The sequence below is a fragment of the Aricia agestis genome, chromosome 19 (genome assembly GCF_905147365.1).
Source record: "Aricia agestis chromosome 19, ilAriAges1.1, whole genome shotgun sequence".
Taxonomy (NCBI): Eukaryota; Metazoa; Arthropoda; class Insecta; order Lepidoptera; family Lycaenidae; genus Aricia; species Aricia agestis.
The window spans coordinates 13,788,747-13,815,729 of record NC_056424.1 but is presented as its reverse complement, the minus strand read 5'-3'; the positions used below and the strand labels follow the sequence as shown (position 1 = coordinate 13,815,729).

The 26,983-nt window shown below is 36.8% G+C and overlaps 1 protein-coding gene and 1 long non-coding RNA gene across 2 annotated transcripts; both read left to right on the top strand.

Moving 5' to 3' along the window:
• Positions 1 to 108: 108 nt before the first annotated feature.
• On the top strand, positions 109 to 26,680 carry LOC121736480 (protein boule). Its single transcript, XM_042127699.1, has 4 exons — positions 109 to 840; positions 23,474 to 23,536; positions 25,784 to 25,937; positions 26,483 to 26,680. Exons 1-4 carry the CDS (start codon positions 466 to 468, stop codon positions 26,608 to 26,610), a joined length of 720 nt encoding a protein of 239 aa, XP_041983633.1. The 5' UTR covers positions 109 to 465; the 3' UTR covers positions 26,611 to 26,680.
• Positions 12,770 to 21,808, top strand: LOC121736482. Its single transcript, XR_006037025.1, has 2 exons — positions 12,770 to 12,804; positions 21,576 to 21,808. It is a non-coding gene; the product is annotated as an uncharacterized LOC121736482 (long non-coding RNA).
• Positions 26,681 to 26,983: the final 303 nt, after the last annotated feature.

Sequence of the window (26,983 nt, the reverse complement as noted above, 5' to 3'; positions counted from 1 at the left end):
TTTTATTAGGTTCTAAGCAAGTTATAATAAAGTTATAAATTTGAAAGCGCCATCTATTATCGCTAAGATGTAAATCGACCCACTCTGTGAATGATTCAAAATTTACCCGCGGTAACATTTGCTGACCTAGTTCCCTCGACCAGTAAAAATAGCGGTTGACAATAGCTCAAACACTATTTTTAGTGCGTATTATCTAAAATCACAATCTACACAGCCTTATCTTTCACGTCGTTATTATACAGCGGAGAAATCAGTCAAAACGCGAGCCGTGGCCACAGCGCAACGCGCTACGCTGGTATACACATATAAAGTCCTCAGTGTTACAAACAAAATCGATACCGACCAAAAAGGCAGTGTACGAGTTGTTTTTCCGTGTGAGCATTAGTGTATGTTTAGTCGTCGCTAGTTTTTTTAGTTTAGTAAACAAGGGAACATGTTTTGAATAAAATTAATCGAAAAATCACCATGGAGGGCATCGCGAAGAGATATATTAGGAGCGAATCGGCCAGTTGTGCTCATATAGTGGAGGAGAGCGCCGCAAACAATAGAAAGAGTGCGGATCCTCACGAGAAGTTGAAGGCCCTGTTGAATTCTCCGGAGGAGGACACGGACGACAGTTTACCACCATCGGACGCTCCCAAATTCGGGACCGTCATTCACAATAGAATATTCGTGGGTGGTTTCTCCCTGACGACGACGGACGAGGACCTATGGAAGTTCTTCTCCGGGTTCTCCACGGTCACAGCGGCCAGGGTCATTTACGACCGAGCTGGTGTCTCCAAGTGCTACGGCTTCGTCACATTCGCCAGTCCGCGGGTTGCGAGACTTATTGTTAAACAGGTGAGCTCATTTTTGTTCAAAGCAACAATACAATTAATTATTTAATTAAATACTTACCTAGGTACTTAATTAAAAAAAAACCAGAGATAGGTATAAAAAAAATATTCTGGAATTCTAAATTTGAAATTCGTGCTAGTTTGCGTCAAGTTTGCGTGCTACAATAATTTTCGCGATGTTGTATTATTTTGAAAAAAAAAATATTACAAGAGGTTTTGAGCGTATTTTACCTATTATTTTTAGTAAACCTTATGATTTTTATTTTTTCGCTCATAACTAGTAAAGTCTTTGTTACCGATGCCTAAAAATACTTATATCGCGGGAATAGGTATATTATAATATAATAGAAAACAAAGGACATAGGATATTATTTTTATGCCTAAATATATATTAAGTATATACCTATTCATAGCAAATTGCATCAAAATCAGTTTAGTGGTTTGGCGTGATGTCTATCACGCCAAATACTAAACTGATTTTGATACAATTTTGTCTGTTACAAAAACAAAGTTTGTCTGTTAGTTGTTACCTGTCTAGGTAACAGACAAACTTTCGCATTTCTTTAATTCATGAAGCCCTAAGCGGCCACATCCAGCCGCGATAACATTAGATAAGCTATTGTATCTATCTCATTATTCCACGATCGATTTTGATTTTGAAACAAGGTAGGTACTTTTAAACATAATTCTTAGATGTTCTTAATAATTCTAAACGCAATTTTAGAATTCCATTAACAAAGAGAAAAACCCGCGTTTAAAAGAAAGGGTTTCTAAAAACAGATCAGACCGGTCTAGGACTAACGTGCGTCTAGGTTTCCGTACTAAAGTTGGTACTACTAATATATTATATTCTGTGGCTAAAGGGCTAAACCACACGATGTGGTTAACGGAAACCCTTTTGAAAAGGAAGTCGGTTAAAAAAAATACAACAGCTGCTGTTTTACCCTTACTTTCGAATCGAAATTTAAATCAGATATCTAGTCTAGGTTAAACTTAACCCTGGGTTTTTATTACAAAAACTAGACTTTCCGCGCGGCTTCGCCCGCGTACATTAGATATTTCACAGACAAATTAGTCCACAAAAAATAGCCTATAATCCTTCACGTAATCTACTTCTTATCTGTGCCCATAGAGTACATTCTTATAATTGGAAATCTGTGCCTAATTAGAAAAATTGCTCCAGTAGTTCGTGAAATAAGTAAGCCCTTTCAAATAATTTTCCCCCGTTTTTTCCACATTGTCCTCTATTTCTTCGCTCCTATAAGTTTAACCGTAATAAAATATAGCCTATAATAGCCTTCCTCTCTATAAATGGGCTATCAAACACTGAAAGAATTTTTCAAATTGGACCAGCAGTTCCTGAGATTTGCGCGTTCAAATAAGCCCTTTCAAATAATTTTCCTCCGTTTTTTCCACATTTTCCTCCATTTCTTCGCTCCTATTAGTCTTAGAGTGATAAATAATTATAGCCTATAGCCTTCCTCGATAAATGGGCTATCTAACGCTGAAATATTTTTTTTTTATCGGACCAGTAGTTCCTAAGCTTAGCGCGTTCAAACAAATAAACAAACTAACAAACTCTTCCGCTTTATAATATTAAAATAGTATAGATATAGATTATAGAAGATGAAATAAGTATAATATAATTACTTGTATTAATCCATACTTCCATATTATCTACTATCCATTATAAATGCGAAAGTGTGTCTGTCTGTCTGTTACCTCTTCACGCCCAAACCGCTAAACCAATATGTTACTAAAATTAGGTATAATAATACAAGGTGTCTCAAAAGAAAGTTCACATTTAAATCTTTTTTTAAAAGAAAAGTCTTAGCTTTATTGAAAAAATGTTTATTTTATATTGAAGTACACTGTTTGGGAATTTATTTTTTAAAAATAACATCGTCCAAATGTAAACCGTTGCGCTCTCGGCATTGATTTAGTCGGGCACTAAAATTGCCTATGACAGCTCGGGCCTCGGCAGGTAGTCTCCGTGATGGCTGCCATTTCATGACGGATATTTTCTTTTAATTGTGCCAGGGAAGTCGGTTTATTAGCGTAAACTTTTGATTTGACATAACCCCACAGGAAAAAATCCATAGGCGTTAAATCGGGACTCCGTGGAGGCCAATTTATGTCACCTCACCTGGAGATTAATTTGTACGGAAAAATTTCTCGAACTCGAGGCAGAGATCTGTTGGACGTGTGTGAAGTTGCTCCATCCTGCTGGAACCATGTTCTTTGGTTGTAACCAGGAAAGTTTTGCAGTTGGGGTACGAAAAACTCGTCTAACATCTCCACATAACGCTCTGAATTCACTGTGAGTGTGCGTCCCCTTCTATCTTCAAAAAAGTAAGGGCCGATAATTCCTCGCGCCGACATCGCTGCCCATACGGAATGACAAGGACACTCGCAGCATCAGAATGGCTGCAGGTACGTTGCCGGCCTTTTAAGAGGAAGTAGGGTACTAGGGGAGGGTAGGGATGGGGAGGGAAGGGAAAATAGCCCTATATAAGTAATATAAAGGAGCCCCCCTTATAAATTAGTTTAATTTTCTTTTTAGTATTTGTTGTTTAAATAGCGGCAACGGACATACACAATCTGTGAAAATTTCAACTCTCTAGCTATTACCGTTCGTGAGTTACATTCTGGTGACATACAGACGGACAGACAACGAAGTCTTAGTAATAGGGTCCCGTTTTTACCCTTTGGGTACGGTAACCAAAATGTACGGTTCCCAGTTCCCACGCCATAAACTAATTTTCGCGCCACGGTGTTGCGAGCGGCATAATGGCATAAGGCATCTACTCGTAGTATTTATATTAGATATCATAATATATTCTTATATATATATAAAAGAAAGTCGTGTTTGTTACAACACTTATAACTCGAGAACGGCTGGACCGATTGCCATGGTTTTTGATTTGTTGGATTTGTTTCCGTCCCGAATAGCAGAATACATCTTAAAAACAATGAAAACTCGATATGTGTAATGATTAATGAATAATTTATCATTTCAATAGATGCTGATTTGTTTATTACATGTCAAACATTTGTTGTCCAATCCTGTCAAATAGTAGAATATTACCAGCAGAGTCACCGGGAATTTTTACAATTTTGTAATTTAGAAGACAAGACTTATTTTATTACTTATTGATTATGTTTATTTTTATGAAGCATTTTTAAAATAGGTTTTGATGATTATTGCGCACATGTTGCCTCCCCCGGGAGTGTATTTATTTTTTGTAAAATGTCTACAAAGTTCTGGTACTGTTATACTTATTTGTTTGTTTTAGACATTAATTTTCGAAATTTTTTTATTAACCGAAAATAATACCTAAGATTGCCATTATTGGTTCCGCCACCAGAGCCATTGTGCTCCCTGCTTTATGGCGAAACACTAGAATCACGACATTTTCCTTCAGTTTTCCTTCCTGGCGCTATAACTCCAGAACGCACGAACCGATTTCCACAGTTTTGCATTTGTTGGAAAGGTCTCGGGCTCCGTGAGGTCTATAGAAAAAAAATATCAGAAAAACCTTCAAGAGAAAAGTAGGAAAATAGGGAAAATAATTTTATGGCAAAACAACGTTTGCCGGGACAGCTAGTTATGTATAAATTAAATAATAATAATCTTATATCTTTAAACTAGCAATTCTTGTAGGTATATAATATATAAGTATATAATTGGAATCTCGGAATTGGCTTTTCGATTTTCATGAAATTTAGTATTTAGTAGATTTCGGGGGCGATAAATCGATCTAGCTAGGAATAATTTTTAGAAAATGTCACTTTATTCGTGTTTTATCGAATACCGAGCAAAGCTCGGTCGAATAGCTAGTAATATATTATCCTAAACAGTTTAACGTCGTAACATAGGCTAAGCTTTAACCCAGATAAATGAAGTGCCTAGGTACCCATCTGCAAGACCTATTTTGTCTCAACCGCTAGCAATACAATGATTGATGACTTAGCTCCTCGACTATCTGCGAACTAAATCACACCCTCTGCCGTTGTATTAGAATACATTTTAGATCACACGGTTTATCTTATCATTGTTGTCATAGGCGAAGAGTTGTCCTTGGGTGAATAATCCGAAATCTCTAATTAAAGTTTGTTTTGATGATATGTGATATTTTATCAAAGAGTATGAAAGAAAGTTATAGAGGAAATATGGGCAAAAATTGTGTTTTTGTATGAGAGAGGGATGATTTAAATATTAATTTTATTTTGTTTTTAGTATCTATTTGTTATTGTAGCGACAACTGAAATACAAAATCTGTGAAAAATTCAGAAGTGTAGGTAAGTAAATACTATTAAAGCTATAGTGCATAGTGGTGAGATACAGCCTTGAGGCAGACAGATGGACAGACACACACGGACTGACAACGAAGTCTTAGTAATAGGGTCCCGTTTTTTCTCTTTGGGTACGGAACCCTAAAAATAAAACGATTAGATATTTTATCAGTATAGGTGCACAGATTTTTACCACCATTAGTCTGAAAAATACTTTTAGGGAAGTATGATATTCTGCTGACATAATATTCTATATGTACTATATTCTATCTATACTATCTAATACTTTAATAATATTATAAAGCGGAAGAGTTTGTTAGTTTGTTTGTTTGTTTGAACGCGCTAATCTCAGAAACTTCTGGTCCGATTTAAAAAAATCTTTCAGTGTTAGATATTCCATTTATCGAGAAAGGCTTTAGGCTATATTTTATCACGCTACGACTAATAGGAGCGAAGATAGACAGGAAAATGTTGAAAAAAACGGGAGGAAATTATTTTAAAGGGCTTATTTGAACGCGCTAATCTTAGGAACTACTGGTCCGATTTGAAAAATTCTTTGAGTGTTGGATAGGCCATTTATCTAGGAATTTATCAATTTTTCTGTTATTTAGCACAGATAAGAAGTAGGCCACATGAAGGATCATAGGCTATTTTTGTGGACTAATTTGTCTATGAAATATCTAATTTACGCGGGCGAAGCCGCGCGGAACATCTAGTCTAATAATAATCATTAAAATTTAAAACCGTAACCAAAAATTAAAAAAATTAAAACTTCCTCTCCTTCCTTGCGCAGATGGTCTATTCTCCGTTCGTCTAATTAATTAATTTTCAATTGGTGTCCTGGTGTGATCTCTATAATAATGTTTAGTTTGTTAGTTTGTGTGTTAGTTTTCAGAAAAAGTGCATAACGCCGCTGATCCAATATCATTTGCTTACCTACTATTTGCGGCCGACTTTGATATTGGTAGCATAATACCTTTTATCAAGGAATACAGTGAGAATATAACTAAAAACCTTGAAAATTATCTTTTCAACTTAAAACAAATAACAATTTGATGTTATGAACTATACGAAATCGAATGCGATACGAAATCCTTATTGCAAATGCAATACGACGAAACATTATTTCTTGGCAAATACAAGTCAGCAATAGAAGACGAAATGCATCACAAATATTTAGACGGCAGATAGTCAGGGAGCAGAACATTTTTTTTTTTAATTAAGTACTATACTCCACTCGGGCTAACTTGTCGCTAGCGGTCATTGATTCCCTGTAAAAAACTTCTCATTTTCCATATAAAACAACGATTGACAATATCTGACACTTCATTGTCAATCGCGGTTTATATGGAAAATTACAAGTTTTTGACAGGGAGTCAATGACCGCTAGCGACAAGTTAGCCCGAGTGGAGTATATCAAGCTAATTTTTTGCGAGTAGCTTCATTTTGATAAGACAAACGCAAAAAAAACAAGGGTTCCGTTTTAGGGTACCGTAGTCAACCAAGTTTTGTTGATTACAGAACCCTAAAACGGAACCTTAACCAGCAGATTTTTTGTATATAACACTTAATAGTTATATAATGGTTAACACTTAATAGTTATATAAGAGTAACGTACGTTATTCTTATATCCTACAAATAGAACAATCCATATTTCAGGACCATCAAATCAAAGTATGAAATCCTTTCTATCTCTGTTAGCTTTTTAAAATCAGAGATCTGTTAACTTTCAAGATTTTTCGCAGATAAAAATGTTGTTTGTCTTATCAAAATGTGATTCATTCATTCAAATCATTCATTTAAATAATAATATGATTAATTAAAAAAAAACGAAAAATTTACACTTTGTTTGCAATTCACATGTCTAAATTCGTACTAATTTGACATTCGTCAGTTTGGCAGTTTTAACAATTCATTTTGTGAATTGATTGAGAGGAATTGCTAAATGTGACCATTTCAGTCCCGCAGATGACGCTTGCAACTCCGATGCGCCAAAATTCGTTTATCGACTACTCGGTAACAAAATTCCTGGGTAGAAAGTATCCTTTCCCGGGGCTCAAAGTATCTCCATACCAAATTTCAGCAAAATCGGTTCAGTGGTTTGGGCGTGAAAACTGAAGAGTGACAGACAGACAGAGCCGTCATTTTATAAAAAGCAAAAACGAACATTTTCAAATTGTAAACGTCTGGTCTCTGTTAGTACTAACAGTAGAAAACGTGATTTTTATACTGTTACTTGCTTCATCTATAACGTTATACGCCTTCGTGGTCCAGTGGCTTAGAGCGCGGCTCTTGACTCGGAGGTCGTGGGTTCGATTGCCGCGTTGGAAACATAATTTATGGTTGGTTGGTTATTTCCAAGTTTGGTTAGGACAATGCTGATCACCTGATTGTTTCACAATTAAGATAATTCATGCGTCGGATGGGCATGACGTAAAAAGTCGGTAATGCGCCTGATCACTCGCCAGTCGTGTCGGTCGTCCGTCCCACTGGGTTTTGAGAGTTAAAGGAATAGAGAGTGCTCTCGTGTACTGTGCACACACTTTGGCACTATAACGTTACTCCTGCGGGCTGTGTAACTGGTTTCAATGAAACCAGTCACCGTCTCCGAAACCGGTATGGGAGTTTATTATTATGATGTCTTCAATTGTGTTTTTCCTTCCTGACATAATATTTTATGCTGACGTTTTCCCGCTTTTTAGAATGTCAATTAAGTAATAAATTTTGATGACACGCCTACAATTTAAGACCGGGAAATGATTAAAACATCTGAAAAGCGGATGATTCTCAGTTTTTAATCTCGGAGATCGATCGGCCTTGCTGGGACCTACTTCGTCTTCTGGAGTTCTGAACTTCGTAACATGGAGTATGAATTAATCACAACTTCTTATTTTACCTTAGAGTCTGCTAAAAAATTGCGTAGCCTTTTTATTATAACTTTAAAAGGTGCTCCCTCACCGGGAGCATTCGCTTGTAATGTAACGTTACAGGTCGCGAGCATTGCAATGCGCACCTTGACAGTGTTTAATATCTTGATACAACTTCTAACACTTTCTAACATCAACTAGCCATGGAATGCTCAAAGTCGAATGTTACATTACACGTGTAATGTAATGCTCAAAAACGAATCTACAAATGTTACATTACAAGTGAATGCTCGCGGCGAGGGAGCAGTTTTAGGGATTTTTAGTTAGAATTTTACACAACTGCGATAAATCGAAATGATATTTTAATAAGATTTTATTATATTTGCTATGTAAGCATCTACTTACTACTTTACTTACGGAAGATCGAAACGATCTTAAATGTCGCGGATGGTAATAGGTAACTTTGTGTTACGTTAATCTTGAAATTTTAAAGTTATAGGGAGATAGTAGATAGATAATTAGTGTCCTTTTCTTGTTTTCAATTGAACTACAGCAGGCCTGTCCCACTCGCGCCTTTAGGTATCGAACTGTAAGTACCCCTTTAAAGGGGCAGATCACAAGGGACTCACAAGCGAGCGGTGACGCGCGCGCAAATTTTTTCGTCGCATATATCTAGGTACTGATTTAACCGATGTGACAGAATAATTATTAATCTGATAAATATGAACAATTAAAAAAGTCAAAGAAATATTTCAATAAAGTAATTTAAGACTTCAAAATACAAAAAAAGAAAAAAAAAATACACAAACATAGCAAATAAACCAATTTGTTACAAACAAACCGCATACTACACATAAATAAACACAAGTTACTATGTTTAAGTTGTAAAAAATTCCTGACCAGCTCCTACACTATAATCGAATATAAAACTATTATAAAATATACGTTGGGTTACTAAAATTTGATTATTACTATAAAAAAGTTTGCTATTAGTAGCTATAGTAATTAAAAAAAGATTATTTTATTTTCTAAAAGGTGACAATCTTGATTTCGTCAGAAAGGGTACCTCTTACGCGATAGAGAGCGCACATGTAGGCAAATATAATTGTAGGCACCTAGCACTGCGCGGTCGGAATTTGAACTTTATAGTATCGCAGCAAGAGTTGTTATTTTTTTAAACGGGTTTCACGAGCTGGACTTCTGTTGGTACTACTATATTCTGTGACTACAGTATGAATTGCATACTAGGTACCTACTTAACCATTAGTTGAGTTTGATGAAAAATATAGAGTTAGGTATTTTGAGAAAAGGACAAAATAAAATTGTCTCCCGAAACATTTTTTGGGACAATTTCTTAAAACGATTCCACACAATGAACGAATTTGAACGTAACAAAGATGCGGACAGAAGAAAAGTGTAATTATATACTAGATTGCAGTATTACATTTTCCCTCATAAATAAATATAATAATGGATAATACTTCACAAATACATTCTCTCAGACCAAATGAAGCGAATACGGGGTTTTATAAGTTTGACTTCTTGACTACGATAGTATTGATCAAAAATCGCTGCCAAAACTTCCGTCAATTATAGACCACTTGAAAATCTTTGACATTACTCTATGGGACTCGACAATCGGGCTGACGGATCGCCTTATATATTTGATTAAAGCAAAGTTATCATAATAATATTTTAGAACGTAAATAACTTTAACTCAGATCTAATACCAAGCGAGTAGATGTAGGCAATGATATTCTACTTATACAGATATGTTACGTCCATACTATTTTCCGGCTTAAATCTCTTCCGAACAATTATTTTCAAATTCAAAATTGCAGACATTGTAAAATTTGACAGATAAGTGAAACAAAAGATACGAAAAACCATTTACATAAAAGAGACAGTTCTATTTTTAAACGTCGAATCGTATCGCTTCGCCTGAGCTATGACGAAAGTTCGATTTTTTCCAGATTGATCGAAAAAATAATTGAAAATGTAAATAATCGAGGTATTTATTGCAATCAAGATATGTGGTAAGAGATTCCATGTGTTTTGTTTACTTTCGAATCATAATTGGTACATTTTCAAAACACGCACGACGTCATTTTCAATTTATTTAGGTAAGACAAGACGCGGCACGTTCCTCACTGCGCTTAATGCAGACTAAACAACAGACGGCCCAATTGGGCCGTATTTGAATCTTCACAACGCGCGCGGTAGTAACATATCTGGTTTGAGTATTTCATCATTGGATGTAGGTAAATATGTTAAAATCTAAGTGGGCAGCGTGAGAGTAGGAGAGGAGGCATTTGAGAGTATGTAATCATAATTCATTATACAGTAACTGAAAAAGTATAACATTAATTTTAATTGGTTCAAAAAGTTATGTTTAATTTCTTATTGGACTAGGAATGTGGATTCAAATGGAGAAAAATAGTCAGTTTAACTTTGTAGATGTGTTTCTCTAGTGACTCAAAACCAACTTAAGTAGCTATAGTATAATTCTTTCCCATCAGACAATCTATCTGCTTGTCTGCTAATTCAATAACAATTTTACGATCTCTAATGTGATAAAATTCTATAGGCTTTATGTTTATTTTATTGCCCGGCTTATCTGACATAGAAACATCGAAACATTAAAAGGACATTATTCTTATGCCCCAAATGTGACCCTACATGGATAACATTTAGGGCTACTTTAATTTATCACTTAGGACTTAGACTAGAAATTTGTTCTTTCTCGCAAGCCAACTATAGATTTTTCCGGGATGATGACTCGATGTCAATAAGCTAGGTAAACGTGGTGGAAGACATAATTTTTTCACTACCTGTTTGTGTTTACCTATCTTTGTTAGGCGTCGAGGGGTAACAGATAGATATACTTTTGCGTATAATATACACTGGATAACCCGATTAATTTCATGTCACTTCCCTCCTTACATATTTTTTCAGCGTACAAACCACAGAAATAAATCAAGATAGAACGGCGACGCGCGTGCGTTGCTAAGGAATCGATCGTGTAAATTTTTGCTTTGCATTTAGTTAGAACTAATAACTTATCCGTGGAAAGGATAGGTACCTCTTTTAAGACGATTCACTTTTGTACTTCTGTTTTTACAATCGCTCCGGTGTAATCAAGTCGAGACGTGCGCGCTGACTAAATGAACGTTCAACAAATCTTGCTCACTTGTGCAAGATTGAAACACGCGTACTCCACCCGCTTAACCGTTCTATCTTGATTCATTTCTGTGGTACAAACCATCCTGGACTTCCACAAACATTTCTTGAGACTAAAATTAGTCAAATGGGTTAAGTCGTTCTAAGTCTAAAAAAAATGACTGATTGACATAGTGATCTATCAACGCACAGCCCAAACCACTGGACGGATCGGGCTGAAATTTGGCATGCAGGTAGATGTTATGACGTAGGCATCCGCTAAGAAAGGATTTTGATAAATTCCACACCAAAGGGTTCAAATAGGGGATGAAAGTTTGTATATAATAATACTTCTTAACGCGAGCGAAGCCGCGGGCAAAAGCTCGTACATAATAAAATGGATCAGTTTTAGATGGTTTCGATCCAGGTATAACAAACGATATGTATTTCTTCATAGATGGTGTGCAAACGTGTATATACACGTTTATTGAGGAATCGGTATAAAAATGTTTTCGGGCGATACTGGAAGTCACCGAAAATAATTGTTTTAGCACACTCCAATTTGCGTGGAACAATCGAGAACAGCGTTCGTGAAAAAGAGCGAAAAATTTCAAATAAAACGGGCCACTTGGTACGTTTGATAGAGTGCTTGCTCTCGTCTGGAGCCGTGTAAAAGGGCAGCGATTGAGCTTTGAAGCTAACTCAAGGTCGTGAGCTTTTATACTTGAAAGCTATACCTATCTGTAATGCGCTTTTAAGCTTAGAAGGTACAACAATAACATTTTTACGTAGAAGACATAGGAAGCGAACCATACTCAAAAATATGAGAATTCATTGAGAGAGAAAAATAAAAGATATCTGGATATTGCTAACTTAAATGCTTTAAAGCACGCCCAATTTAAGAAATAGGAGTTTATTTATTACATTAAAAATATAATATTACTAGATGACGCCCGCAACTCCGTTGCGCCTTTTGTTTATCGAGCGGAAACCCTACGTTTTTCCACAAGAGGTCTCTATCTATCCTATGTCCTTTCCCGGGACTCAAAGTATCTCCATACCAAATTTCAGCAAAATTGGTTTAGTAATATACGCGTGAAGAGGTATGTTGTCAGACAGACACACTTTCGCATAATTATATAAAATTAGTAAAGTTTATTGTTTTTTTTTAAGTAGGCCAAAATATTATACTCGTATATAAATGTATCTAAAGATCTGTAACAAGGCAACTACACAAATGGGGAATAATTATGAAAATAAGACGTTTCCAGCTGGATATTCGAGAAAGAATTTGTAAAAGTCCAAAGAGGTTTTAATCCGTCGGGGCTTTACCTGAACAGCACTCGTCTTTGAAAGCCACTTCTACGTCTACATGTTTCCGAGACGTTACATTTTTGCTTCCACGTTTTCACTGTAAATATTATGTACCTGCAGTATGAAACAGATTAAATACATAGTACATACTATAATATACCTAGTCTGTAGATCTACAGCCACACTCAGAGTTGTAACACAGTACACAATATTGATTGAACTCCAATAATAATAATAATAGTTCCCACACCGGTTTCGGTGACGGTGGCCGGTTTCATTGAAACCAGGCCAGCTACGCAGGAGTAATTTTATAGTGCCCAAGTGTGTGCGCAGTACACAAGAGCACTTACTATTCCTTTACTCTCATAACCCAGTGGGACGGACGACCGACACGACTGGCGAGAGATCAGGCGCAGGACCGACTTTTTACATGCCCATCCGACGCATGGATCATCTTACTTGTCAGACAATCAGGTAATCAGCCTGCATTGTCCTAACCAAACTTGGAAATAACATGTTTCCAACGCGGGAATCGAACCCACGAGCCGCGCTCTATACCACTAGACCACGGAGGCGTTTAATGAAGAGTTTGACAGGTAATGTACGAGGCTTATGTCAAAATTTAATTACAGTTGAGTTAAATTTGATATTCGTCGTGCGACTGAGACATCCTCATTTAAAAATATTAGGTGTGTTATTGATACAAAATTAATGCTCTCAAAATAATTGACTAATAATTTAATAATAATAAAGTTTATTTGCAACTACATTAATGATGCATACACACATACTTTAAAACAAGACAATTCCAAATTGCAAGCCACAAATTGGCTCATGCTCGGCATGTGCTGGTACACTCAGGGGCATATTCAGCGCCGGTCTTCCGCAAGAGCCATTGGTGACGACATGGATATATATAATTTAAGTAGTAGCTTAAAAAAAATCTATCCAAATCAATCAGATGACTGTAAATTCGATAGCTAAACCTGCGAAAAGACCCTGCGTAAAAAACTTGCCAATTCGCTTAAATCGTTTTAGAATGTAGACCAAACAAAATTAATCGTCTGTTTTTAATAACTCCCCAGACAATGGTCGGACTAAAGTGTTTGCTAAGAATTTATTTGTTTTTATTAATAAGCGTGAAAAGGCGTCTGAGTCAGCTTTTCTCCTAATTATGTTAATTTGGCACCCGTACAGGTGTTAACCGTTTGTTAACCTCTATATACTGCTCCAATTATTGCTCGGGAGTTCGTTAGAATATACTTTGGGCACTATTTATCGAAATTCACTCACGCAAACGTGTTTGCGTGTTTTATAAACCATTAAAGAAATATGAGTTCGTTTATTGGTCCTTGGGGCACTCCAATTGAACAAATACGAAGTTGCATGATTTACTTGTTTTTTTTTACGTACAAAAATCTCTAAAAAAATACTAAATTACATACATTGTATCTGTTTTTGTTTCATTGAAATAATAAAAACAGATTTTTGATAGGCTTTCGATTTTGTGGTAGGTAAGTACGAAGCACAAATAATTACACATTATATCTTAAATCAGAAACACTGTCAACAAATTTGTAAAACAAAGGTATCTCTCGTGCAAACACTAGATAACTTATCTGATAACACTCACTCAAGATACAAGATACACGCCTCGAAGATAAAATTTACATCAAGAGTGATTTTGATGGTCTCCCAACGACAGTTAATCTGATTTCTGAAAAGTCTGATGTTCTTAAAAAATTAAAGAAGTTGGAAGGACAAAGCACGGGAAATAAAAAAAACAAAACTGATAGCAAAACTGTGGTTCAAAAAACAATGAAAAATGTGTAACATACCTACGATATCAAGCAGTTACTACGCGGATTATGAATGGGCATTGTCCAAAAAAAACACATGTACTTTTTATATTTTTTTTCGTTATAATAGAGTATTTTAAGAATATAAATTAAATAATTTTGAAATTCATCGGCTAGTTTTTTCTCAATAAATTTTTAAAGTTTCGCTCTGACGTCATCATCGGCCGCCAATTGACGTCTGCATATGTTTTAAATTTCCTTTCAATCTTAATTATAATGGCTGGTTCGTCAAATGCAAGTTCTCATTATGTGAAAGCTGATACGAGAAGCTTACCAAAAGTTCGAAACGTAATGTTAGTCGAATTTATTGCTAATTTAACGCCATTGAAGGTCAAACAAAGGTTAAACGTATTTGTTCAAAAATATAAGTAACTAATGGGTATTTTTTTCGTTTATATACAGAAAAACGATCACCGACCTTATTCCTCGAAGTGTTTTTGTAATGAGCAAAATTAAAAAAAAAATGGACAATCCCCATTACGAGTTTATCGCTCTTTATTACGATTTTTTACATCTTTCATGATAAAAGACAGCCCCGTACGAGTTTCTTGCGCTGGTTCTTTTCGTCGGATTAATTCCCGAACCGGTGGTAGGCGTTATGTAGATGCTCAAATATGTTTGTAAGATTATTTTTAAACAAACTTTTTGACTTTTAATTTATTTTAAAAAGGATCATAAAACATCATAATAATGATGTCGCTAATGATGAAAGCATATACCTAGTTGTGGGTCGTGTGGGCTTACGGGAAAGTACACTCATTAATCTTTCTGACAGTATAAAAAAGGTTTAAAACCGACATCGAAATTAGGTTAAGGCTGGATTAGAGGGTGATCATGAACGGGAAATCGTTACGCAATATTGTTCACGGATTTTCTAATTGAAACCAAAAAACGTCCTTAATTTTAAAAGCGAAATTACTCTCAAGTTATAACTGAAAGCTGAATAATTTCCTGGGACTTAGGTATCCGTCTCATTTGTCAAGGTTTTTAATTTCTCTGCGATTCTGTTGCCCTAGGCTTCCATTTAATAGGGTTCGATGTTCAGCGTTTTTGTGAAATATGACATTGATTTACTTGGAAATGTTAACGATCTTTCTTAAAAATAATCCATAATTCTATACTAATATAATAAACACGAAAGAGCTTCTGTCTGTCTGTCACTTTTTCACTTCACGCCCAAACCGCTGAACTTATTTTGCTGAAATTTGGTAATGGAGGTATTTAAAATCCCAGAAAAGGACATAGGATACTTTTATCCTGGAAAAATGTACGGTTCCCGAGCGATAAACGAATTTTGTCGCAACGAAGCGGGCATCAAACTTACTTGTACTTTAGTTATTGCTATGGCCGATGAACAATCGTAATTTTGAATTTAAATTAAATAAGTACCTAATCAATTTTTTTGCTCGAAAATTAAGGATGATACCAAACTACTCATAATTTATTCGTTTAGTTTGCAGTAAATCTTTTCTGCTATTATTATCACAATTAGCTTTCAATTTTAGTATTCACATACCTATATATTTAATTGAAATAGGCCATTTCAATAGCGCAATTTAATGTAGGCCAACATTCACTCTTAGTAATATTAACAAGGGTATATATAATACGTATTTTTTTTATCGTAAGTGAAATAGATAATAATCTTTAGAATAAATTAATTGGCAATTAGTAGATGGTACGGAAAAGATGATTGTAGTTAAAGTCAGGATATAACAGAATAAGGCTTATAATAAAATTTTAAAACCAGCTGTTAACGAGTGTTCTAATATGATTATGCCCATAACAGTAATAGAAAAGCACGTATAGCAATCAAAAGGAGATTTCAGGGTTCGTCTTACGATGCTTACAGACAATGGGAAATAGCTTGGCAACGATCCACAAGAGTGCCTTAGAGTGAAGTCACATTGCGCTATTGCGGTGCGATGCGTCGTCGCAACGGCGTTTTTACATCATAATAGATATGCGACTTGTTAGACGGAACGATGGACCGAAGATGATGTGGGACTTGGGAGGCTGAATGCGCGCTGCTCTGTCGGCATCTCGTATTATGTTGACATATTTTGTCATCACGACGCAGCTAGGTATCGGCTGAGCCCAATTTTAAGATCACTTGAAAAAACTAAAGGTGATGAGAACTCAATACAAAAACGTGCCACCTGATCACGATCTATCGAAATGACGACCAATAACGCTACCAATTTGACGCTACCAATAACGTAGCCCAGGGTGGGCTGCTGCCCCGATCTCCCTTCTGTTTTATCTTCTGGATTTTTGAGCGATGTTGTGCGCAGCTTGTTGGGGCAAAAATATTTTCAAATTTATAATAAAAATTAAAACAAATCTGCAAATATTTGCGATGCAAGTTCGCAGTTACGTATAGGCTATAACGTGGCATATTGTGTGATTCCTTTACAACTCGCGACGCGACAACCCAACGCAACGCACCTCAGTGTGGCCCGACTCTTAAGGCTTTGTTTGCCTGGCGTGTAGCTCAAGAATTACATGCAGTAAAATCGAGTACGTAGGAGGCAACAACATCATAACTCGTGCAATGAACTTGCGAGGGCTTTATTGCATGTCAAGGAAACTACAAGGTCAAATGTAACAGCTACTGGCGATGTAATAACGGTAATATTACCAAAAACATAAGTACTACATCGAATGCTTACATGGAAGGAGGCAGTCCTCATAATTTCAAGCTACTTTCTTTTATAAATTAGGGGAAAAATTAGGGGGGTAAGAGACATTAGAAGAGTTGCAGGTGCGTTGACGGCCTTTCAAGAGGGAATACGCTCTCTTCTTGAAGGTTTGCAAGTTGTATTGTCCGGAAATACTGCTGGTCTGAAAAAATTGCGGGGAGTGTCCATTTTACTGTCGTAAATCTATGCCCTTTTCTTTGATCAGAAGTGGTAGCGGTACAGATGCGGTAGTTTATTAAAACCGTTTAGATCTGTGATAATAACCCAGTCCTAACTACTTAAAACATATTTTCACCCCAAATACACGTGTATCTTAATACTTTAGTAATTTTAGTGTATTCAGTAGTTCCTATGGAACCCTTCAAAAACACGATTTATTAAAAAAGGATATCTATACAGTGTGTAACAAAAATTAGTGATAATACTTTACGGTGTGTACGTGTTCCTTGTAGCGAGTTCATTGTGAAAGTAGCAGCGCTGAAAGAAGAAAAATTTTTTTCACTTTTGTATGGGCAAGGGCCCGAGCGTCACTAGTTTCCCCATACAAAAGTGAAAAAAAAATGTTGGTCTTTCAGCGCTGCTACTTTCACAATGAACTCTCTACAAGGAACACGTACACACCCGAAAGTATTATTACTTATTTTTGTTACACCCTGTATATATAAAAATGGATTCTCAAATGTGTTAGTCGCGCTAAAACTCGAAAACGGCTGAACGGATTGGGCTGATTTTAGTCTTAAAATATTCGTAGAAGTCCAGGGAAGGTTTTAAAGTGACACGAAGTTCACCGGGACAGCTTGTAATAATATATTTTTAGATTTAGGTATATCCTTTTTCATGTGTTTCGACTGTAAATTTAGGTTGTGGACTGAACTCACTATACCGCATGTAACAAAATTGCTACAACTGGTTACATTTTCAGTCAGAGTCAGATTTAGTTGGTCAGATTTTTCGTCAGATAACCGGACTAGGATTAGCAAACGCATACGATGAAATTCTGCAAAATTTGATGACTGCGACTGAATGAAAAGATTCAATTTAGATTTTGGAGGAACTATGAATATTTCGGGCCTTTGGGATTCAAAATACTCGTTTTAATCCCTGATGGAAAGGATTTTTTCTGGTTTCCATTTGGTATGAAGATTTAGTCTCGGAAAAAGTTTTAATCACGAAAAAATGTACTTTCCGTGCGAATAGAGATATTATATTATCTATACAATAATAAGTACTTTAAAATAACGAGACACAATATTAATTTTAACGTAATTTTATCAGAAGGTTTTGCCCCAACACATAACAATAAAACCTTTCTAAAAATAGAATAATCTGCTTTAATTATAACCGAAAAATCTCAATCTAAGCATAAAATTAAAATATCCGAATGTTTCTTTGTGTCCATAGAAATGACGGGCAACATTTATCGCAACGTATTGAGATCAAAACCTTTTTACCTTTTTGCGAAAAGAATATTATAATTTCGGTAGACCTCACTATGACCCTTATTATTAAAATCTTATGAATAGGCCTTTATAATACGTTGTAGGTATTATTTGGACTGAGGATATAATATATTATCAAGGGATTTAAAAAAATGCTGTTTAGATGTTGACCACATCTTAGTTGGGCCAATTTATGCGTGGGAGAGCCATGCTTCGGCACGAATGGGCCGGCTCGACCGGAGAAATACCACGTTCTCACAGAAAACCAGCGTGAAACAGCGCTTGCGCTGTGTTTCGCCCAGTGAGTGAGTTTACCGGAGGCCCAATCCCCTACTCTATTCCCTTCCCTACCCTCCCATATTCCCTTCCCTTCCCATCCCTACCCTCCCCTATTACCCTATTCCCTTAGTAGCTATTCCCTCTTAAAAGGCCGGCAACGCACCTGCAGCTCTCCTGATGCTGCGAGTGTCCATGGGCGACGGAAGTTGCATTCCATCAGGTGACCCGTTTGCTCGTTTGCCTTTCCCAGTGAGACCCCTTTAATGTAATGCATTTTTTATTTTTGCTTACTAAATAATTACTCAGAAAAATCAGTTACAGTCCATATTTTTTTAAGTTCTTTATATAGCCGAACTATTGGAAATATTCTTAGTTCTGGCCGCGCCTTTGTTTTAGACCAGAATGCCTGATGTCCTTTCATGTAAATGTATTCACATTTTTAGACGTATCAAAACGGTAGGTTGAATTACAGGCACATATTCTCATAGGAGGTATATTTAGAGGTTCTAAGGTATGTTTGGCGTGCAGGACATGTGAGCTAGCACTTAAAACCAACTTTATAAATCCTAGGTATAATATAATATTATAATATCTATGGACGCTTCACACCACGTCAGTCTAGAACCGTGCTAAATACCTGAAGGATTTGTGTTACGGATACCAGACAACGGAAATATATTTAACTAGATGTCCCGCGCGGCTTCGCCCGCGTAAATTAGGAATTTCACAGAAACCGTACATTTTCCCATAAAAAATATTTCCCCCGTTTTTCCCACATTTTCCTAAGTTTCTTCGGTCGTATTAGTCTTAGCGTGATAATATAATATAGCCTATTATAGTCTTACTCGATAAATGATCTATCTAACACTGAGATAAGTTTTTAAATCGGACGCGTCAATCTCAGGAAGATTGACGCGTTCAAGCAAACATACTCTTCAGGTTCATAATATTAGGTGGGTATAGATTCTTTTTAATTATCGCTTGACAAACTCGAGTCTCGATCTAAAAGACTATGAAATGGTATAATATGGTATTGATGATGATTATGATGATGATGATGAATGTAATTTGCATAGTAGCATATGCTTTCTGTTCTTAAAACAACGCCGAAACTCCCAAACTTGTATCTATAAAGAATCAGGAGTTCTCTCAGCACCTTCCGAACCACGGTATACCAGGTATATCTCGTTGCAAAATCTGACTGACAAAGTCTGACAAAGTCACCACATGTTTCCCTATAAGTTTTGAGGAGTTCCCTCGATTACTTATGGATCCTTCATCAGATCACCACTTTTGTGAATATAATACCAAATTGGGATGATATCCTATACACCAAAAGAAAAATTTTGAAAATCGGTTAACAAACGGCGGAGTAATCGTTGAATATAAGAAAACGAACATTACACCTCCCCCATTTCGAAAGTCGCTTAAATTGTAGCCTATGTGTTATTCTGATGTATAAGCTATAATATTATTGTAAAGTTTCATTAAAATCCGTTCAGTAGTTTTTGCGTGAAAGAGTAACAAACATCCATACATCCACACATCCACCAATCCATACATCCAAACAAACTTTCGCCTTTATAATATTAGTAGGAAGTAGGATAGTAGGAGACTTTTAAACTATACATATAGTATGATATTTAAGATTTTTATTATATGATACACATAATATTTAATGCACATCCACAGCGTTGCAAAAATCTTAATGTAAAAAATAATGCACTACTCATTACTTTTTTCAATGGAAATTTAATTGGTATCCATTACTCATTAAATGATTAATGTGTAATGTGTGGTCCTCCATTACACATTAAAAAAAGTAATGAGTAATGTGAATATTCACATTACTCATTAAGGTGGCCATACACGGGACAATTATCGTAACGATTTATCTCCTCGGTGTTAAAATCGAACGACAATTTGTCCCGTGTATGGGCACCTTCACAAAAAAAAAGGAATGGAGTATCTTACATTGCCATTTTACAAAATAATGATCCATTATCGGACCTTCATTGTCCATTAAATGTAAAGAATGAGTAATGTAAAATTTGTTCACTACATTACCTATGTAAATACATAAAAAAGACATCTAATTACCTATGTAAATAAAAAATTAATTGGGATGGTATAGTTATGGAGTTTTTTTTTTAATTTAGATGAGTATACAAACTATTACCGAGTAATAAGGGCGACAACTATTTTCATATTCAGGAGAACAGCGAGGGTACCGCACAAGTACCTTCGGGCAAGCAAACTTTCAAGACTTCACCAACATAATATCACTCTCGTGAAACTTGCCCTGGAAGAAAAACCCTCCGCTAATAACTCGACCATCTTTAATCCTGGACTCCCCGAGTGAGGGCTCGTTTTAAACAGTGAAAACCCCGTGTCGATACGAGTTATATAAGCGGAGATATAAAGGTTTAAAAATTTTCAAGATGGCGGCCAAATTTATGTCTGAAAATTAGACCCTTCGCTGTCTCCTCGTCGTTTGGGATAATTGGGCCGAGTTCGGGCTCGTTCTTCTGGATTTTTCGAGTACTTTTCAGATATCTGGGTCTCCCCCCCAAATTCATCCTTGAAGTTTTAATGTCTCCGATTTAGTTCAGATTTGGGGTGGGGGTAGCCGAGGTATTGCCTTTGATGTTGGAAGAAACCCCGTTCCTCTAGACCTATTGGGAGCGGAGTTATGGCAAATTTGTAAGACGTTTGACAGTTGCCGAGCTGTCAATGTCAAAGAATGCTTGTAACTCGGCAACTATTTTTCCTGGATATGGGGTTGTTCTTCCTGGATTTTTCTCCTCTATTGGATCCAATTGAGAAAAAAATTTGATGTCTCCGATTTAGTTCAAATTCGGGGAGGGGTAGCCGAGGTGTTGTCTTTGATGTTGGAAGAAACCCCGTTCCTCTAGGCTTATTGGGAGCGGAGTTATAGCGGAGTTATGGCTGCTTTTGTTAGACGTTTGACAGTTGCCGAGCTGTCAATGTCAAAGTTTGAATGCTTGTAACTCGGCAACTATTTGTCCTGGATATGGGGTTCTTCGGCTTGTTCTTCCTTGATTTTTCTCCTCTATTCGATCCAATTGAGAAAAAAATTGATGTCTCCGATTTAGTTCAAATTCGGGGAGGAGGTAGCCGAGGTGTTGCCTTTGACGTTGGAAGAAACCCCGTTCCTCTAGGCCTATTGGGAGCGGAGTTATGGCTACTTTTGTAAGACGTTTGACAGTTGCCGAGCTGTCGATGTCAAAGTTTGAATGCTTGTAACTCGGCAACTATCTGTCCTGGATATGGGGTTCTTTGGCTTGTTCTTCCTGGATTTTTCTCCTCTATTCGATCCAATTGAGAAAGAAAAGAAGTTTCGTGGGGGAGTGTTTGGGGGTCTTTGAAAAAAGTTACATACATACATACAGAGCAAGTCAAATAAAATCTTTTAAAAATAATGTGTAATGCTACAGTAGGTACTCATTAACATTAAAAATTGTAATTTGTAATGTACATTTTTAAAATACACATTAAATTAAAAAAAATAGTAATGTAAAGATGATATGGCATAAAAATAAATTCTCATTACATTTTTTTTGTACTGAGAAATCATTACAAAAGAAATGTAATGAGAATTTATTTTTATGCCATTAAAAAAAGCAATGAGTAATGGGCACTGACACCATTACTCGTAATGAAAATTTCTTATTACTTATTACTAGAAGTAATAAGTAATGAAACGTCAATGCATTAACTAAAGTAATGCATTATTTGCAACGCTGCACATCCAAGACCCAGGAACTTTGAAAACTTTTTGTTCCGTCCGCGTCGGCGGGATTCTAACCCGCGACCCCCGGCTTGAGCTACCAACAGCCCACCAATTGAGCCACATAGGTCGTCATATTATATACATATTATCTCATCTACCGTGCCTTCAAGCGTTTTTGTCACAATTACTACAGCTGGCAACAGTCTAACACAATAAATTAATTTAGCTCTAGCGTAGTAGTCACTATTATTATTAACGTTTATTCCCGTGGTGCTTCCCCCTTCCAGTTCTTTGACTTTCGGTCACTGCAACTTTGTGCTGTCTCCCGCTTTATATGGGGAGGGAATCTGGAATTCTTCCTACTCCTCCTATTTTCTTCTGATTAATTTCGTTGCGGGTCCCAAGACAGCTTTAGCATGTCCCTCGGGCTCCCTGAGATCGTATCAAAGGGTTTTCGTGGTTGGATACCGCTGTCGATCCTGGCGACACAGGAGATACAGTGGTGGGAATGTGTGGTGGGCCAAAGCCCGTTTAAAAAAAAAATCTACCGAGAGAGTGATACTAATATTCCTAAACCAGTACTAGAGGTAAAACATATTGCTGGCGCAAGCGAGCTGTGAAATTCTTAATCCCTAAGACGGTGAAAAGTGTTTTTCTTTAATCTCACCTTAAGTCGAAGCTTTATTATATTGGCTTCCATATTTCTATTCGACCTCGCTATAACTTGAAAAGTTTTCATTGCAGAGAAAATTCTGCAAATCCACATCCAACCTAAGGAAGCGTCTTTTCCAGTATTATATTTTCATTGTTTAGTTTCAGTATAGTAATATTGTATTTCAGTAAGTCTAGTATTTTCGGATCCCCTTCTATGACTATCACTATTTTTAGACACATTATTTTACACTTTAATGTGCAATTTTTTGTGAAATATATTGTATATTTCATACATACATTTTTATGTTTTCCAGAGTGGAGGAGTCATGTTCTCACCGCTGGGTCGTCTTCGAGTTGCGCAGGCAGTGCGGAAACAGGTAATTATTATTTTAATCTATACTAATATTATAATTGGGAAGAGTTTGTTTGTTTGTTTTGTTTGTTTGTTTGTTTGTTTGAACGCGCTAATCTCAGGAATACTGGTCCGATTTGAAAAATTCTTTCAGTGTTAGATAGCCCATTTATCGAGGAAGGCTATAGGCTATATTTTATCACGCTAATACTAATAGGAGCAAAGAAATAGAGGAAAGTGTGGAAAAACGGTAGAAATTATTTTACATGGCTTATTTGAACGCGCTAATCTCAGGAAGTATTGGTCCGATTTGAAAAATTATTTCAGTGTTAGATAGCCCACTTATCTAAAAAGGCTAAAGGCTATATTTTATCACGCTAAAACTAATGGGATCGAAGAAATAGAGGAAAATGTGGAAAAAAACGGGAAATTATTTGAAAGGGCTTATTTGAACACGCTAATCTCAAGAACTACTGATCCGATTTGAAAAATTCTTTCAGTGTTAGATAGCCCATTTATCGAGAAAGGCTATAGGCTATATTTTATCACGCTAAAATTAATAGAAGCGAAGAAATAGAGGAAAATGTGAAAAAAATGGGAACAACTATAAACTAAAATCCACGCGGACGAAGTCGCGGGCAACAGCTAGTTACATCTATAATATAATATATAAAACTCAAATGTGACTGACTGACATGGTGATCTATCAACGCACAGCCCAAACCACTGGACGGATCGGGCTGAAATTTTGCATGCAGGTAGATGTTATGACGAAGGCATCCGCTAAGAAAGGTTTTTGATAAATTCTAACCCCAAGGGGTTAAAATAGGGGATGGAAGTTTGTATATAATAATTCTTGCTAACGCGAGCGTAGCCGTGGGCAAAAGTTCGTTTTCAACATAAATTCATGCTTCGATTACATCGAAGGAACGGATAATTTATATCACAGAGTTTACAGTTATTTTTATCTCGAATACGAATTATAATAATTAATGTAGCAGTGGTGAATGTTGGTCTTTCTTTAGAAGCAAGCCTTGGTTTTCACAATAAATAGGTAGAGATTTGCCCTAAAAAATTGAAACGGTAAGTAAAGGTAACGCACTCAACCTACTCGGAAAGGGATCGTAACGGTATCGCCTCTACTCATTACCAATAAACTTATGGCTTGCTAACTGACGCTGATACAATTTAAGTGTGTCTGTCTTCACGCCCAGACCGCTGAACTTATTTTTCTGAAATTTGATATAATAATAATAACTCCCACACTTTTTCGGTTTCGGTGACGGTGGCTGGTTTCATTGAAACCAGGCCAGCTACGCAGGAGTAATTTTATAGTGCCCAAGTGTGTGAGCAGTACACCAGAGCACTCTCTATTCCTGTACTCTCATAACCCAGTGGGACGGAAGACCGACACGACTGGTGAGAGATCAGGCGCAGGACCGACTTTTTACATGCCCATCCGACGCATGGATCATCTTTTCAGACAATAGGGATGATGACAAGGTCAAAGATTAGCGAATTTTGTTAATAAAATAAAGAAATCACGGTAAAAAATAAGTGTTCCCACAATTTCAGCTTGATAGCATTTGTATTTTTTTTGTTATGCGCCTTCAAAGTTGGATATTCAAGTAAATTTTTTTTTTCAATAATTTTCTTAATAGTTGTATACAATTCGATAACTTATGCAATTAAAAGCAACTTTTGTTATGAAACCACTTTCATAAACGCAATATTTAATATACCTGTCGAACAAAGTTGTCTCCCGATGCGTACAAACTACGAAAGACTGACGTCATACTTTCGTAGCACTTTGTATGGAGCGTTTCGGGCAGGTCTTTTTTATGAGATATTTGAATTGTCGTATCTTGGTGAATTTTTAAGCTATCAGAGTCATTCTTTAAACGATGTTTCTATTTTTTAAGTGTCTTTCAATTACCGATAAGAAAAAAAATAGTCATCATGCCTATATGTGATCAGCCTGCATTGTCCTAACCAAACTTGAAAATAACATTTTTGCAACGCGGGAATCGAACCCACGACCTCCGATTCAAGAGCCGCGCTCTATACCACTAGACTACGGAGGCGTTAATTTGATATGGAGATACTTTAAGTCCCGCTATGGGACATAGGATTCTTTTTATCTGGGAAATACGTACGGTTAGCGCGTTAAACGAGTTTGCAGTGGTGTTACGGGCAACTAGTCTTAATAAATCGTAAAATTGACGAAGGTGGATGAATTTACATACCTAAAACCATATTCATCTTATTCCAGATAAGTCAGATCCCGATGCTCTCATCAGAAGCGACACCGCTCCAGGCGCCGCTGTGCTACCAGCTGCTGTGTCCACCGCTAGCGCCGCTACCGGCGTGCGGGCCCTGTGAGATACCACCGCCTCCATACGCAGTGTACCCTCTACCTTTTGACAGTAAGTTGTTTAGTCCTTGACCAAATTATCGTCAGAAGATCTGCTACCAGCTATCATCAAAAATGTTGCTACTAGATGCTATGATTGTCCCAAGCTCTACGACCAGCCTATAAAACAACGAAACAGTTTAATCGTAAGTTAGCCTTCGAGGCTATCATCATATTCGCTGCTACCAGCTGCTGCGTCCACCCCTAGCGCCGCTACCGGCGGGCGGACCCTGTGAGCCCACCACCTCCATACGCAGTGTACCCTCTACCTTTTGACAGTAAGTAGTCTGTGATGCATCATGAGCATAGCTGCCAGTAGCTTGGCCCTGCTGTCCACCCCTAGCGCATTTCACTAACTGGCTCGGTTGAAATATCTTTCTTTGCGCCCACCACACATTAATCTATTACCTATACAAATCTATAACTTATCAAAGCCTTCGCGCGGAGTGTACGGTTTTACATGGAGACTTGATTAGGACCAAATTAAAAATTACACCACACAATACTCTAATACGACCACTATCTACAAGTCCATCATGCTCTCAACCTCTTTTCCAGCAACCCCCATCTACGGTCCGCCGCAATACGCGCTGGTCCCCGCGCCCTACTCCGCGTGCTGCGAGCCGTCGTGCTGCGCCGACAAGCCGCGCCTGCCGCCGCCCCTCCACCCCGCCTTCATTTACTGATGCCTGTGAGAACACCCACGCCTAGTAAAATTCCGTTAGCCTGACTTAGAATAACCCCATTTAATATTAATTGATGTAAAAGAAAATCAAGGCTCAATTTCATTAACGACTGTTAAAGTTAATGCTTCAAATTAGTATCACGTTACCTCTTTTGTTTTTCATATGAATGAAGGAGGAGACATGACATTTTAACAAGCTGTTTACACAAACAGACGTTGGTGAAATTAGGTCTAAGGCTGTTTCCACCTGAGCTAAGCTTCACAAAATGTGTTTTAAGATCCAATAGAATCTCTGCGAAGTTAGGCAAATAATGAATGTGTCTTTGAGAACCAATGTTCTTAAAGACACATTCCTCAAAATGTAGCTTAGCTCA

Coding starts and splice junctions, on each gene's coding strand:
- LOC121736480 (XM_042127699.1), top strand. CDS start 466: ATGGAGGGCATCGCGAAGAGATATATTAGGAGCGAATCGGCCAGTTGT. Junction 23,537..25,783: donor CGCAGGCAGTGCGGAAACAG/GTAATTATTATT, acceptor ATCTTATTCCAG/ATAAGTCAGATCCCGATGCT. Junction 25,938..26,482: donor GTACCCTCTACCTTTTGACA/GTAAGTTGTTTA, acceptor CCTCTTTTCCAG/CAACCCCCATCTACGGTCCG.